The sequence below is a fragment of the Octopus bimaculoides genome, chromosome 1, assembly GCF_046866305.1.
Source record: "Octopus bimaculoides isolate indiv1 chromosome 1, ASM4686630v1, whole genome shotgun sequence".
Lineage (NCBI taxonomy): Eukaryota > Metazoa > Mollusca > Cephalopoda > Octopoda > Octopodidae > Octopus > Octopus bimaculoides.
Genome location: NC_142928.1, coordinates 92,499,834 through 92,517,291, shown reverse-complemented (window position 1 = coordinate 92,517,291; position 17,458 = coordinate 92,499,834). Strand labels below are relative to the sequence as shown.

At 34.3% G+C, this 17,458-nt stretch overlaps 1 protein-coding gene across 1 annotated transcript in view; it reads right to left on the bottom strand.

Moving 5' to 3' along the window:
* The window catches only part of LOC106874534 (corticotropin-releasing hormone receptor 2), a 392,683-nt gene that overhangs the window by 79,742 nt on the left and 295,483 nt on the right, over positions 1–17,458 (bottom strand). The window contains exons 6-7 of the mRNA XM_089353968.1: positions 8,999–9,125; positions 3,063–3,219 (exon numbers count right to left, since the gene is read on the bottom strand). Coding sequence (XP_089210094.1) covers positions 3,063–3,219; positions 8,999–9,125 — 284 coding nt within the window. The remainder of the gene's footprint in view (positions 1–3,062; positions 3,220–8,998; positions 9,126–17,458) is intronic.

The window sequence follows — 17,458 nt, the reverse complement described above, 5'->3', positions numbered from 1 at the left end:
TATATTGGGGCATTTCACGGCCAGCTGCCACTAGCGTGCGAATGCAGACTAATTTTACTGTTTGTTTTAGGTGCTTCGGGAGTCGCAAGTGGACACAAGCCCTTTCATCCAGCAGAACGTCCAGGATGTTATAGGCTGAGGTTGAACGGGGCTCTATCAGCATCTGGATGGTATTCATTGTAGTACAGTGGAATGTAGCAAATATGGCTTGCAAAACGGCACAAACGCGCCGGCTATTGCAGGATTTGAGGCGAGGACTTTATAACTATGAGCCAAATATACTAATTGGTAGGCTAAACATATATTAACCTAAGAAGTAACTTTGAAAAAGGTTGACTTGTCGCTAACCTAACAGTACAATACAAAATGATAGAAGTATTAAACATTTGATAGTAGTAAGTGGCTGGCATTATTTGGCAGAAAAAACAAACATAACAACAAGCAGCCAAGGAATATTCATGCTGTTCAAACTAGAAACAGCCAAACTATCTGTCAAATCAGTCTATTGCGTAAAAATGGAGAGACACATTACACAATATAGTTTTAAATAGTCAGAGGTGTTAGTTACGCATGAAAAGCCTTTCGATCATGATTTACTGAATTAGCGAAGATATGAAACCCACAGAATGCTTCCTAATATGCAACTCACGGCGCTCATATAACCGTCTTGAAATAGCGGTCCAATCTCTCCTCAATTGCACGTTAACTTGTTGTAAAACGAAAGAACACACCGATTAATGTTGTGGCTATAAAGCATTTCTCGTGTGTTTGATCATTTACCAACACTTTAGTATATTAGAAAAGTCTTTCAACAGGTCAGAATATTTTGGCAGACAATAAGCAAATATAGTTTTCTTGTTTATTTAGGTAGGTTTTACCGCTTAATCATATTGATAGATGTCATGACATGGAAGGTAGACTTTTTTGGCAGATACGTAGAAAGAACGAAAGTAAAATACAAAGATGCCGAGATAGACCGATAAATAGATATATAGGCAGATGAATTTGTGAATATGTGATAGTGCAGCTAAGTTGATAGGGGCAAGTTCAGATGAATAAGTGTATAGGTATGTTGATTTATAATGGATTCAGTGGAATTAAGCTCAAATACGATGCTGAGTTGTCTTTTCTGTATTTTTATAGCGATTAACTGTAGAGATACATTTACCTTCAAGGGTACTTGGTATCATCTTGGTTTAAACGAAGTTCAAAACCAATTAAGCAAACCTAAGCTGAAAGATGTTTTAAACACAACCATTTCAATTTTTCATTCATATATGATGTGTGTAGAACTAAACAATCGAATATGTGCTGTGAACACTAACTAGGATATCACACATTTATTTATTTAAGATGGTGTATTAAGATTTTAGTGACATGTGCTTGCTATTTGTAGCTACAATTAAAAGCAAAGTGAGACGTCTTTATTGATTCGTCATAGTAAATAGCGCTTACACTTGTATACTTTTATTATGCACGGCAAATTTTATTATAAGCATTCCGTTTTCACCCACGTTGTAGAGCAGCCGCTAAATGACCTCATGAAAATGCCTTTATCTTTCCGTTGTTAGAAAAATGAGTGATCGTTCCGGTCAGTTTCTAGTTGTACTAAACCTGCTTCAATGAAACAATGCACTTTATGTGTGTCCACAGACAAAATTAGTAGATTATGAAAACAATATATGCTATACACGCAGAGCGGCGAGCTAGCAGAATGGATAGCACGCCAGGCGAAATGCTTAGCGGTATTTCGTTTGCCGTTATGTTCTGAGTTCAAATTCCGCCGAGGTCGACTTTACCTTTCATCCTCCGGGTTCGATTAAATTAAGTACCAGTTACGCACTGGGGTCGATGTAATCGACTTAAACCCTTTGTCTGTCCTTGTTTGTCTCCTCTGTGATGATTAGCCCCCTGTGGGCAATAATAGAAATAGATATATGCTATAACCACGGAAGCAGTTAAGCTTGCCGACGAAATTTGTATATGAATGCATGTGATGATAATATAATTCATTAGTTTATACATGTGCGCGTTTATGTGTTTGTGGGGGAGAGAAATATAGAGCTTGTGTGTGTGTGTGTGTGTGTGTGTGTGTGTGTGTGTGTGTGTGTGTGAGCCTGAGTGCGTGTGTCTGTGCGTGTGTATTTGTAAGTGTATATCCCACACTTTTAAGCGTTATTGCCTTTTGATTGCGCATGCACGCATCTATGCGAATTGATGCGCATGTATCAAAGCAGAATCGATTGGTTCATTGAAAGATGCAAATGATATTTAATTGTTATTTTTATCATTGTAATTGTTGCTTGTGGTGTTGGCAGTGGTAAGATTTATTTCAAAGGGCCGCATGTATTTCAAATCAACAACCTTCAGAAGTTCAGAAGTTCAGAAGTACAGTTTTATTATTATCTAAAATACACTTCACAACACAAATGTATTACATGTTGGATATCTAAGGAGTTCATGATAGTCCGCCATTGATACAGAAATGCTCGATTCACTCAGAACTGTTATATCCACGAATATGATCCAGTTGGTATTGATAAATATGCTGACAAAACGAAACAAATTTACGATCTAAAATAACATTTATTCCTAACATTTATCTTCAAAGAAAGCACAACTGTTTTGCAAAACTTTACTAATTTACAATTGCTTCAATTATTTATGTTTCTAACCATCAAATTTCTACAATCTGTATGGCAGTACACGAGGTATACGGTATTCATTGTTTTTCGGCCAAGAGCTGAGAAGTATAATTTTAAAATAAAAATGTTCCATTATTATTCTCTCCAACGATAATGTTCTGCGTGCATAATCCATATGACTAGATATAAAATTCTGGACCAAATATCAGAGTCTAAAGAACATTAAGTCTTAAGAACGTAGACGGAACGGACGCTACATGAATGTCTTGGCTATATGACTACTTGATCAGAACTGATATGGCATTAATCAACAGCAACACAATCAACACATGCTACAGGATTAGGGTATACAGCGTTACCCTCTGATATGGACAACAGAATATTTTACTTCATTGAGAAAATATTATGAATACTTACCCCACCCAATGAAATAAAATAATTTAAAGGGTGCTGTTGTATTAAAGACTGAAACTACAATCCGATTATGCAGAAATAGACCTTCGACGAACATCCAAAATATATTTGCCAGTGCGCTGTACTGCAGAATAATCGTCATCAATTTGCACAACCAGTCCTACAAAAATGTAAAGCATTATACAAATATGTTTATACGTATCTGTATGCAAAAATGTACATCTATCTTAATAAATATATATATATATATATATATATATATATATATATATATATATATATATATATATATATATATATATATATACATATATATATGTATATATGTATGTGCATATTATGTATTTATGTGTATGTATATATACATTATATATATATATATATATATATATATATATATATATATATATATATATATATATATATATATATATATATACGTATCACCATACAGGAGAGTGGAAAACTATACCTTTAAGAACTTATGTATGAAAGTATTATTCTCTTCAAATTCTAACCGGAGATGTGTTTCTGCTTAATTAAGTCAGGATGCATTCACACGACTGATCGCTCATAATGAAGGTAATAAAATTCAATATAAGATATATGGACGTAAATGATGGGTTTGAAAGGTTTTCCAACATAGCCAATGTGAAAAAAATTCTCAACAACGAGATAGTTATGGCTCGAAAATTTGTTAAAAAGGGAAAACTTCAATTCCATTAAAAGGGGTAGAGTCGTGGTTGAAAAGATTCATTTTTCACTCATGGCCTTGTGTAGGATATATGAAAACAAACAATCTTTCCACAAAAATGCGAGGTCAAACTCAGAACGTTTCCTACCTCAATGGAGGTGCTTATCCTCCCTGTTTGAAAACTTAAGGACACAGAACGCTTGTGTTACGTAGTCAACTGGAAACGATGTTATATATATATATATATATATATATATATATATATATATATATATATATATATATATACGTATATATATGTATAATGTATGTATGTATGCATGTATGTATGTATGTATGTGTGTATGTATGTATAACTGTATAACTGTATAAATACACAAGTATAGTTATATGCACATATGTGTGGTTTTCTCTGTATGTGCATGTGTGCATAGGTTGAATAAGCATAAATGTAGACAATGTAAATTTACAACTTAAAATTTCATATACTTGGAATCAACTCTCAGCTTATTAATTTATTCGTTGTTACGACTCGCCAGAATTCCCTTAATTACTTTCCAATCCAGCATATAAAAGGTAACAGAAAACTCTTTTAAAATCTATATATGAAATAAGTAAAGCCAGGTAATTTATGAAATGCTGTCATGATTATTATAATACATACACTGTTACCTTCAGCCACATTTCAGTTGTAAAGAGTCTTGTGGCTGATATGACGATGTGGTAGAATATATAGAACCATAGACACTGCACAGAAGAAGTGAAACCTAATTGATGTATTCGCGCAGCGAATAATAATGTTTCCTTCTAATTAAATCGCACAACGAATCAATAACATCAACTAAATTTATTTCAGTTATCTTATCACTGTCGTTGATTTCCCTTGTTAATTTAAGCAAATAACCTTTAGCTGCATTTGAACTATAAAGAATTTCTCATGAATCATCTTCAAATCTGGATATATAGGGAACATTGAAGGAAAAGGAAATTTGTGTTCGATGTTTGAGAGAACCAGCCCCTAAAAGTGCCTGGGCTTCTCATTAGATACCATATGATTAACAATTATTACTCCCAGGACCCCTGACAAATCAATCTTTAAAAGTGCATATTATGTATAATTGCTAATTGTCAGTATTCAATTATTCTGAAGATAAAATTCAGCTTTGGTCTTTTATCTTTGCAAATAGAAAAAGATCACCTCAATAAACTTCAGAGAAATGAACTTTTGAAATTTCTGTTAGATGTACACTTTAATGTCAAACACTCGTATATATAGAACGATGAGTGATGTAATATCAAATTATGTTTTATTAATTCTTTTATTATCCCCAGAACATTTTCACAGAACAGTTGCTTTACAATTTCAATATGACCAAATTATAAATGACATATATACATTTCATGTCGTTTTTATTTATCACTATGGCATTATACCAAAAATACCATTTTGTAGATTAGCGTAAATATATGATATAAAAGAACTGTTGTCAATTTGTAGCACTTTATACTGTTTAACAATGCACTAATTAATACTCCGTTACAGGTACCAGGCCTGAAAGTTTTGTGGAGAGAGATACTGAATGATATTGACCCCTTGCTCAACAGGTAATTATTTAATCAGCCCAGAAAGGATAAAAGGTAAAATCGACCTCAGCAGAATTTGAACTCAGAAACTAAAGCTAGAAGAAGCGGGGCAAAACATTATGCCCGAAGTTCTAACAAGTTTGCCAGCACGTCCTCTGTATTCATAAATTATCAATAATCCTACAAACTGAAAGTCATAACAAAAATACATGCATAAATATATAATTATTGTTTCTAATATTGTACAAGGCCTTAATTTTTGGGGACAGAGGTAGTCGATTACATCGACCCCAGTGCTCAACTGGTAGGTATTTTGATGACTTCTAAGCGATGAAAGGCAAAGTCAACCTCTGCGGCATTGAAACTCAGAGCGTTAAGTTGGACGAAATGTAGCTAAGCATTTGACCGGTGGACTAACGATTCTGCCTACTTATCCCATTTATCCCTAAAGTAATAACATTATTCTATGAGTTATAATTATAAGAAAATGTACTTACGTAATACATAATAATGCTTGCTTCTAATATATGTTCAAGTGCATCTAATACCATACAACCAGTACTTGAGTAGTTCACTATTTTTATCGATTCTAAATTTATGAGAAGTAAATTTGGCCTCCGCGTGATTCGAAATCAGAACATAGACAGGCAATGCATTTGATTCGACGCGTTAACAATTCAACCAGATCACCACACTAATAATGATTGACACAAGGAAAGCACTTTTATTGGGAAGGAGTTATTCAATTACATTCACTTAGAAAGGAAGTAAGAAACAACCTAGCGAATTTGATAGCCCACTGCCGTAATAATAATAATAGTAATAATAATAATAATAATAATAATAATAATAATAATAATAATAATAATAACAATAATAATAATAATAATAATAATAATAATAATAATAACAATAATAATAATGATAATCCTTTCTACCATAGGCACAAAGTCTATGGTAGAAAGGAAAGAGACCAGTCGATTACACCGACTTCAGCACTTCACTGCTATTTATTTCTTCAACCCTGAAAGAATGAGAAGCACGGTCGACCTATGTGGAATTGGAACTCAGAACGTGAAGACCGACAAATTGCCGCTAAGAATTATGTCCGGTGTGTCAGTGATTTTGCTATAGACAGATAGATGAAAGAGATTCGAATGAAATGTCATGTAGAGCTTTTATGAAAGGTTTGCCTTCTGAAAGATCAGCAGAAGTGTTTTGAGCATTTAAAAGCCTATTAAGATTATGTGGATATCTGAGGTAACGGGTATTAACCCGCTACCTACATAAACCCTATCACGAATAGGACTAATTCTGATTGAAGGTGAATAATAATAAAGTCTTCTAAATTAGCCATCAAGGGCTAACAAAAACATACAGGTCACAAGAGAAAGATTTATCATGCGATTATATAAAACATGTAGAAATAGAAAATATCAGAAAGAAAAATAATCAAGAGAAAAGCTTTTTTTTTTTAATCACGAGATGAGAACTGCGATGTCTGCTCGTGAACATTCCACAAAGCCACAGTCAGCCTGTATATATATAGGCATGATATTTCCTTCAATCTATTGAGCCATATTTGATATCGGTTTCTACTCAGACGTCGCTCGCCACACTCATCTAAGTTTTAATAAAATTACTGAATAGTGACACTTCCACCTTCAACTTAATTTCGTTTTCAAATGAAACAAAGAAGTTCGTGAGAGATAGGTCAAAGAAGACGTCACCATTCTTTCGCCTGTCCCTCCCAAACAAAACATGAGCGGGACAACATTCGCAATGAACTCATCCAAGAGCTAGGGCCAGCCCTCACATTACAATTACAATAAGTACACGGCATAACATCACAACTCAGAAATGGGACGTGGAAATGGACGAATGCATACAGGATGCTTTCTTTGCTTTGTGCATTTTCCTTCACTCTGTACGCGTTTCTTCGTTTAGCGCTCATCTCAGAAAGTTTAGTTCAAGGCACTCCCGTTCTTGAATTAGTTTATCTTGAATCTGTTCTCATTACTAGGCAATACATTTCTTGAAATTATCCAAGGACACCGTCTAATATTCCTTGCTATCCAGAGTTTCTTCGACAATGACTTCGATATTTTCCCACGAGTGATAAAGTAGAGAACACAAAGTAGACCTGTTAAGGCTCGTATTGCTTAACTTCTAAGTAACACATAATGGCTGCATAATCAAGCAGCTAATTCCATACAATGATTAGATGCACGCACACTCACACAAATACACATATGTATCATTATACACTTGCACACACACACACTTACACACACAAATATGTATTTACGCATTGTTTATGTATATCCTATGTATATATAGATATGTGCAAATATATGTCTGTACACAGACACACACACCACGCTACACACACGCCGACCCACACACATGTATATATACGTAGTGTTTATGTATATTCTCTCTCGCTCTCACTCTATATATATATAGGAATATGTGCACACACACTCACACACACACACGCACACGCACGCACACACACACACACACACACACACACGTGTGTGTGTGTATATCTGTGTAAGTGTAAATAAGTGTTTGGAGTTTTAATCACACTGAAATAGACTAATATATAGTAAAGATGCATGAGATAAAATATGTTCGATTCGATGTTACACGAATTGACGACTTTTCCTTGTCATCACAGTTTCGCTTATGTTTTCGTTGTCACCAGCATCATGAAGTGAAATGTTGATTGTTGTGTGCGCTAGTACATGCATCAATTCTTCTCTAACCTATGTATTCGGATTCACCTAGAAGAACATTGAAATGTGACAAGGCCTAGTATTAAAAATAAACAGTGGCTTCCCTGTTGATATTGCAATTTATAATTCTGTATTCATTGCCTTTATGACATTAATGACATCAGCTTTAGTGAGATATGTTCATGTTATTATTTTGCTGAATGTTCAGGAATCCCTTAGATGTGGATCTCAGTGTGCGTTACCTTTTTGCTTGTGATGTATTGAACTGTTGCGACAATGGTAAGTAGACAAGTACTTAAATGAAATGAAGTCTAATCGAAATAGTTTTCATCTATTTGATGCGAAATCATTTTCAGCGTTAAGAATGTTTGATGATAAATATGAAATCCATTGTTGCAGAAACTACTATAATGTAATGCATAGAGCATTTTGTGAGTTACTAATGATAAATTTTCAGCACTACTCCATCAGCTTACCAAGTGCAATGTTCATATATAAGCTCCAGGTTTAGGCACACAACCTCTGATCTCGTTGTCCGACGACATATGCATCATTCACTTTAATTCAGATACAAATATAATATTCTGAGTGTTTCTGTGTCTTACTGTCTATAAAGACTATGAGTGACTGAAGGCATTATGGTTGCGTGCCAGCAATAAAGCTTTTCAGTTTATAGATTTCCTACGCTTAAAATTGAATATTTCTAACTATACCTGAGCTTAATTAATATTCAACATATGCCGTGAATTATAAAACGGTTTTTGAATAAGAGTTGCTTGCTAGGGTAGATTTGTAGTTGATACTTTTTTTTTATAAATGCAAAGAAGTATTTTTCTGCATCGATAAATGACATTTGAATGCGAGTAAGAATCAATAACACAAACCCACCACACAAAATTCAAGATTCAGATTTTACTTACCACATTTCTGTAGGAAGTATTTTGCCTCATGATATACGGTTCTGATATAATTACAAAAATGATAAATCGAAGAATAAAGGAGCTGACAAGATTCTTATGGATGGATATACGACTGCAATGAAGAGACCTAAAATATATAAAAATTGTAGTCAATATCAGAAAGAAAAATATTGTACCTTTAAATGTATTAGTTTTCATATAAATATTAATACACCTGACACCATTCTATTTCTCATTGCCTTTGTCACTGGATTTCTCTTTCTCGTTTCACACGCACACACTCAAACACACACACATACACTCAATATAGGTCCGTGTATGCGCGTGTGTGTTCTGCGTGTGTGTGTGTGTGTGTGTTCTGCGTGTGTGTTTGTGTGCGTCTGTATGTATATTTATACATACTTATATGTGTGTGTGTGCGTGTATAATGTGTGTATGTATGTATGTATGTATGAATGCATGCATACATGTATGTATGTATGTATGTATGTATGTATGCATGTATGTATGTATGTATGTATGTATGTATTACTCTAGCATATTTTGAGTCCGTAACGAAGATATTAATTATTAAAATTTAAATTATCTGCAAGGAAATATTCTGATAAACTGTAAATCGAAATCATAGATAAATACTGTTATAAATGCAACATTTATAAAACTTATATTCTTTGTGAGAAATTCGACCAGTAAATGGGTCTTTAAGACTGAATGTGTGTATATATTTATATGTATGCATATATCTATGCGTCTCCCTACCTATATATGTCATATGATATATATATATATATATATATTAATATGTATATATATATATATATATATATATATATATATATATATATATATATATATATATATATATATATATATATATATATATATATATATATTTATATATACGTATGTATGTATGTGGGTAGGTACGTGTGTAGATAGGTGATATTATTCAATTTAATTCCAAGGTTTCTTGCCAATAGAGAAAGTGCCGGTTTCTAACTTAGATCAAAGGCACCTTCATTGGAATTTTACCAATATTAACAGGGTATTTGTTTTAGATATGTGTGCATGTGTGCAATATTTGTAGTCAGTACTTGTGCATATTTGTATACGTTGTTTTATTTATATTCTCATGCATATACTTGTATATCTAGACATGCTCATATATACTAAAACGTAACCTTCTGGTAAATTTTACTGATTATACATTTCCAGTGATGTCTTGAATTTTTAGTCTTAGAAACATCTTTCTCCTTTCTTTGAAAAGCGTAATTTCTCAAGATTAGTGCTTAGGTAGTTCGTTACATATCCCAGTGACCCAATAATTCCAGGTATAATCCTGACTATGTAAATCGGGCTCTGTATCAAAGTAGGCGTTTCTTTTCCGCGATCTTTAGATTTAAGTTAACACCTGCTTGGGAGCTACATTTATGAATGTATTAAGATTCACCTGCTTTAATATTTCCTTCTACAGAACTGTCAGTTCAAGTCCATTTGTATTTTTTGCCTGATGCAAAAAATAGAATGTATCGCCGCAAATTCTGATTCATTGAAATGTGTTGGAGAAAGCTTGTATCTAGTTTCATTCTGTTAAGATTCCTTTTCCATAAACATACTTTCAAAACATAATAAATAAAATAGCCAAGTAACAGTCGAAATACAATGCCAATTTGATGTTGACTAGAACATTCTCATTCATAATTGTACGTCGCAAAGTCGCAATTTCTATAGAGCGTACCATTCCTGACGTAACGACTAATAGAATACTCGACTTAAAGTAGAAAATATGGTAATATATATACTATACATACATAAATACATACATACATACATGTATATTGGCTGCTCTGCATTGACAAGGGGCAACACCCTGAAACTAGTCTGCAGATGCCAAACCAGCAGGGGGACACTGCTGACCTCCCCTGTTCGAAGGTTATAAAGGACACAGGTTTCGTGTGTCACATAGCTAGCTAGAGGCGATGGCTTCTTGGAGCTAATTCACGGCAGCTTTCGTCCTAATTTTGGGACTGCCATGTTGGCTTGGCGATAACTATTAATTTCCAGTACCGCTGCCGTAGTCTCCTTTAGAGAGACTTAGAAATATTAATAACTATATATATATATATATATATATATATATATATATATATATATATATATATATATATATATATATGTATATGGGAAAATGTGTTGTTGTAAATGCACCTAAATTTCGAAAACTCGTACATGTTTAAAATACATTTATTTACATATATACCAAACTAGATTCAACGATATATTTTGTTTATCAATGGTAAAAGTTGAAAGTTATGAATTAGAAAAATATCTTTGTTTATCAATGGTAAAGGTTTAAAGTTATAAATTAGAAAACATCTACGTTTATCGATGATAAATGTTTAAAATTATGAATTAGAAAAAACATCTTTAAAAGTTTCAATGTTGACAAATTACAATGTTTCAATGTTGACAAAGGAAATTGTTTCAATGTTGACAAATTAACATATTCAAAACAGATAATTTAGCATTATGAATTAAGATGACAGGTGTAAGTTTGAATGTTCATAGCAGTCAATAGCAGGATGACAGGTGTAAGTTTAAATGTTCATAGCAGTAAAATAATTATACCGTTGAACTTAGAGAGAAGAATTTGCACGATTGCATCAAATCCCGAAACCCGAGAAAAGCGACTCCAAGAACTTAAAAACACATTACTGAATAGAAAATACCCGACCAGTCAATTGAATAATGGAATAGAAGTGCAAAAATGATAGACATCTAAGAGTTACGGAATACAAGAAAACACCATGACACACTTAAAACTCTATCCTACGTATCGACACACAATACAAGAAACATGGAAGCATACAACATCATCCACTAAAACACACCCCTCCTTATGAAAGACCCGCGAATGAAAAAGGTACTGGAAACATATAGGATTATTAAAAGCAAGAGACAAAGGCAATCCCTAAAACATTACACACCAGCGCCAAATTACCCACCAAAAGTACAACCCCACAAAGCAAAAAGTGCAACCGCCATAACAGCGGAACTTGCATCTTCCTCTAAGGGGTCTCGACTGACAAATTTAAGTCCGGTCAAACTTTTACCATAAAATATGGCTTCACTTGTGCTTCGAAGAACTTATTCTATGTTCTCAAAGGTGGAGGTTGTGGTGGGGACTACATAGGTCAAATTAGCTTAACTTTGAGGAATAGACTTACGGTGCACAGGCAACAAATCCGGGACCCCACCACTCGGAAAATTCCCGTAAGCAAGCACGTAGACCAATGCTCTGTAGACATAAACTCTAAATACCAAATCTTCCCTCTCTGTCAATGCACTGGAAACACTTCAACCCAAACCCGTTAAAATAAGGAAAACATACTGATTAAAAAATATAAACCACAGCTGAATATCCTTTAGGAAAAAGAAAAAGCAGTAAGAGGAAAAGGAAAAAGACTCAATTTTTCTCAGTTTTTCTTTCTCCATTTTCTAATTATTTGCATTGGTTCTTGATAAAACTTTGTTTCTGCTATTGTCACCTTCGCTCGATATATATGGTGTCCCTGCACACCTTTTCCCGGGGATAATACATGTAACGGATACTGATATTACATACGGATATTTGATCCGTTAGTCTGTTACTACAACCGCTAACTCTCTGTCTCTCTGTCTTTCTCTCTCTCTCTCTCTCTCTCTCTCTCTCTCTCTATATATATATATATATATATATATATATATATATATATATATATATATATAAAGGACACAGGTTTCGTGTGTCACATAGCTAGCTAGAGGCGATGGCTTCTTGGAGCTAATTCACGGCAGCTTTCGTCCTAATTTTGGGACTGCCATGTTGGCTTGGCGATAACTATTAATTTCCAGTACCGCTGCCGTAGTCTCCTTTAGAGAGACTTAGAAATATTAATAACTCTCTCTCTCTCTCTCTCTCTATATATATATATATATATATATATATATTCTTTTATTATTTTACTTGTTTCAGTCATTTGATTGAAGCGATGCTGAACTACCGCCTTTAGTCCAGAAAATCGAACCCCGGACCTATTCTTTGTAAGTCTACCACTTATTCTATCAATCCCTTTTGACAGACCACTAAGTTACGGGGACGCAAACGCACCAGCATCGGTTGTGAAGCGATGTTCGACGGACAAACACAGAGACAGACAGACAGACACACACACACACACACACACACACACACACACACACACACGCACACACACACATACACACACGAACGCACACACACACACACACACACACGCGCACACACACACACACACACACACACACACACACATATATATATTAGGTAGTCAAGAAAGTTCTTGCGGAATTTTTAATTTTGGTTTTAAATGATGTATTTTCAAATTAATTTTCGTTAAATTACTTTCACTTCATATATCATTTTAAAGCCCGGTTTTTCACTATCTAATCGTGTTACTCTTTTTCATTTTGAATAGTTAGGCCATTTTTCCGGAACGTTGAATACAACACGGACAAATAGCAAATTTGCACAATTTTCTTATTCCAGTTTAAGCTAGGCCGAAAAGCCGATGAAAAAGCTCGCGATATCAACGATGCTTTTGGCCCAGAAACCACTAATGAACGTACAGCACAATGGTGGTTCAAGAAATTTCGTAGCGGTGACGAGAGTCTTGAAGATGATAAGCGTAATGGGTCAGCCATCGGATGTTGACAACGATCAACTAAGAGCCTTACTGGAAGCTACTCCACGCACATCAGTTCGAGAGCATGCTTCTGAATTAGACGTGACGTATAAACAATTTCCAAGTACTTGAAAGAGACTGGAAAAACAAAATTACTTGAGAAATTGGTGCCGCACGAATTGAACGACAAAAAAAAAACGCCGTTTTGAAGTGTCGTCTTCCCTTCTTTTACGCAACAAGAAAGACCCGTTTCTCGACCGGATTGTGACTTGCGATGAAAAGTGGATTCTTTACGACAACTGGCGACACTCAGCTCAGTGGTTAGACGCCGACGAATCTCCGCGACACTTCCCGAAGCCAAAGTTACACCGAAAGAAGGTCATGATGACTGTTAGGTGGTCTGCGGCCGGTCTCATCCATCACAGCTTTTTGGATCCAGGCGAAATTGCGGAGAAGTACTGTCAACAAATGGATGAAATGCATATGAGACTCCGACAACAACAGCTAGCATTGGTCAATAGAAAAGACCAACTCTTCTCCACGACACCACTCGGCAGCAGGTCGCACAACTTACCCTGCAGAAGTTGAATGAATTGGGCTACAAAACTCTGCCTCATCTGCCATAATCACTAGACCTCTCGCCTACAGACTAGCACTTTTGCAAGCATCTCGACAACGTCCTGCGTGAGAAATGCTTCAAAACCAAGACGATGTCAAACACGCCTTCAAGGACTTCATTGCCACCAGAACGCAGGAGTTTTACGCTACTGGCATAAATAGACTTGTTTTGCGTTGGCGAAAGTGTGTTGATTTTGATGGTGTTTATTTCAATTAATAAAGTTTTGTTTGAGCCGAGATTTATGCATCTGAATGTAAAGGGTAAAAACCGCATGAACCTTCTTGACAACCTAATATATATATACTATTGGCTTTCATTTTCTGCCTACCAAATCCACTCACAAGGAGTATATAGAAGACACTCGCCCAAGGTGTCTTGCAATGGGGCTACACCAGGAACCATGTTGGTGGCGGTGTATATATTTATTCTACATACGTAGGATGCAGATGTATGTGTGTGTGTGCATATGTATGCGCCTGTTGAGGTTTGATAGTTTTGATCAACTGGATTACGTGATTATTATTGTATTTGCGTTCAAGCAGGTAAGCATTCTTAAAATGTGTGTATCTTTGACGAAATCCTCATGCAGAAGCAGCGTAATAGTAATGTGTGATCTGACCGTATCCTTCAGATCCTTGTGGTACTCTCTGCGACGTTGTTTAATACTGTTTCCATCCATGCAATTACTCGCAAAAATCATGCACCTTTCCCGTATGAGCTGGTTTGCTACGGAATTCGACCACGTGCCTATTTGCTACGATGTTAACTTTTTAGACAATTTTCAATTAATTTCAAAGCAATTTATGCAATATTTTTTGATTTTTAGAATTGTCCTTATAACATTGTTATTTATGCAAATAATGAGAAATAATATATTGATAAGGAAATAAATGCAAGGTATCATTTTTTAATACATGTTAGATGACTAAATCGATAAAATATGTTGATAGCTTTTGTTGGAAGGGGACAAAATATTTCGAAAGATAAATACATTTTCATATAATGGTATCTTGATGAAAAGAAAGCCATTTAAATTATAATAAAAAGTTACTATAAGATTATGCTTATTATGAGAAGCTGAGTATCATTAGAATTAAATACATAGTATAATAATAGTTATTGCTTCTAACATAGGAAAATTAAATATATAAATGTTATAGCAGCTAAGCAGAATCGTAGTTCATCGCGCAAAATATTTTGTGGTGCATGGTATGTCTCGCTATGCTTCCTTTTTCGATCCTACCGACTTCATCTAAACCATTAATTTTTTCTGGTGTTGGTAAATCCATTAAATTAATCAAGCTGAAGTTTATTAAATTGGTAATACCCGTTTTAGACATGAGAGCTTGTATCATATCTGGAGTCATTAATTACTACGGTTTTCTATCTAAAATACTAAAATTGTTGTTTCATCTTTCATAGTAACATGCTAAAACAATTTCGAAGATATGAGTTTATCTTCAAGGACACTTCACAAGGTTTCTTCTTTTGAAAATGTGATTGTGTTTTAATCCGTTCGTTTATTTTCCGACAAAAATTCATATTGAAACTGCATGTATTCGGTGATTAATTATGCATATGCGTGATTGGGCACTTTCTTTATTAACTCACAAAAGCAGCAGCAGAACCTTACTGCTTTTGTACTTAACGAAGGTGAATTAGATAATTTATTGCCCAAATAGAGAGAAACATTTCAACGCAACTTTACATAATAACAAAATTGTTGCATACATTAAAGAATAATTGGTAGCTTGGCACAATCATTACTGAGTCGAGTCAGACGAAAATAATTTTATTACGTAATGGCTCTTAACCCTGTAGTCAAATTTAGCTTTGCTTCTGTCGAAATCGTGAAATAAATTAATTTAATCAAATATACACTTTTATCAAATTCATATATATATATACTAGCAGAAGCACCCGGTGTTGCTCTGAAATGAAATTTTCCCTTATATATTGGAAGAAAAAAGCTAAATATGTTGAATAGAAAATTGTAATTCTAAATTCAATTTATTCTTCAATTGCGATATAACTTATTCATTAAATGGGAAATCAATTTTGAATTCATAATACAAAATAATAATAATAATAATAATAATAATAATAATAATAATAATAATAATAATAATAATAATAATAATAATAATAATCATAAACGAAAATACAAAATTTACCACTTTTATGAAAGGAGATAAATTCTACCACGTATGTTGATGGAAACTACGTAAGTGCTTTTGGATAAACAACATTCTTTGTTTTCTGGTTTGCAGCATAGACAAATAAGTCTTGCAAACTACCTACCCTGGAGCAACCAACATAAAATTGACCATGAGAAAAGCAAGCCAATAAATTCCAAAGACTAGACATTGCAAAGCAAAGTCGCACTGGGAATTGTACCTTAAATGGCAAATGGTTGGTTTGATCGGAATTCTTGGAATAAAAACCTAACCTCTTCCCCAGAGTCACATCAAATGCAAATGGTAGCTTCTGTTACATTCGGTGATGATGTCTTGACAATCCACCTTGTCCCATTGCATAATTTAAGAGGATCTAAAATTTTTAGAAGCATTATTGGGACTCCTACCTTCAAAACATGTTTATGTGGATGAATTCCAGATGGCTCAAGAGAATTAAGGAACTCGTTTGGGTAATGGACAGATTGATTTTCATAAAGATTGATTCAACTGATTTATACTTCTTAATGACTGTTGGAATCTTATTCATTAATTCATGTTAATCCTTGCTATTGTCTCACCATTTGAGCAAGAATTGCCCTTTCACACAGCCATTTATGTGAATTATTATTACTTAAGTCTGGAAATACCCTGTTCTTCAATTTACCATGATAGCAATATGGGCCAAACTGATATCACCATTCACATCAAATGGTACTTTCCCATTTCCTAATTAGATGAGCCAGGTTGAAACTGTTTTGCACATTGGTCCCCATGTGATAAATCTCGCACGTTACTATTGAAGGAGAATTTCAGTACTTTTTTCCGTAGGTGTGAAGACTCAATGCATGCGTTTATTTCATCAGATCTTGTTCATCTCGGAATGATTGGTAATGTCTGTCTGAAGTATCCTGATAAATCTCATGCAACTCCTCCCATAGATTTATTGCTGCCTCTGATGCCC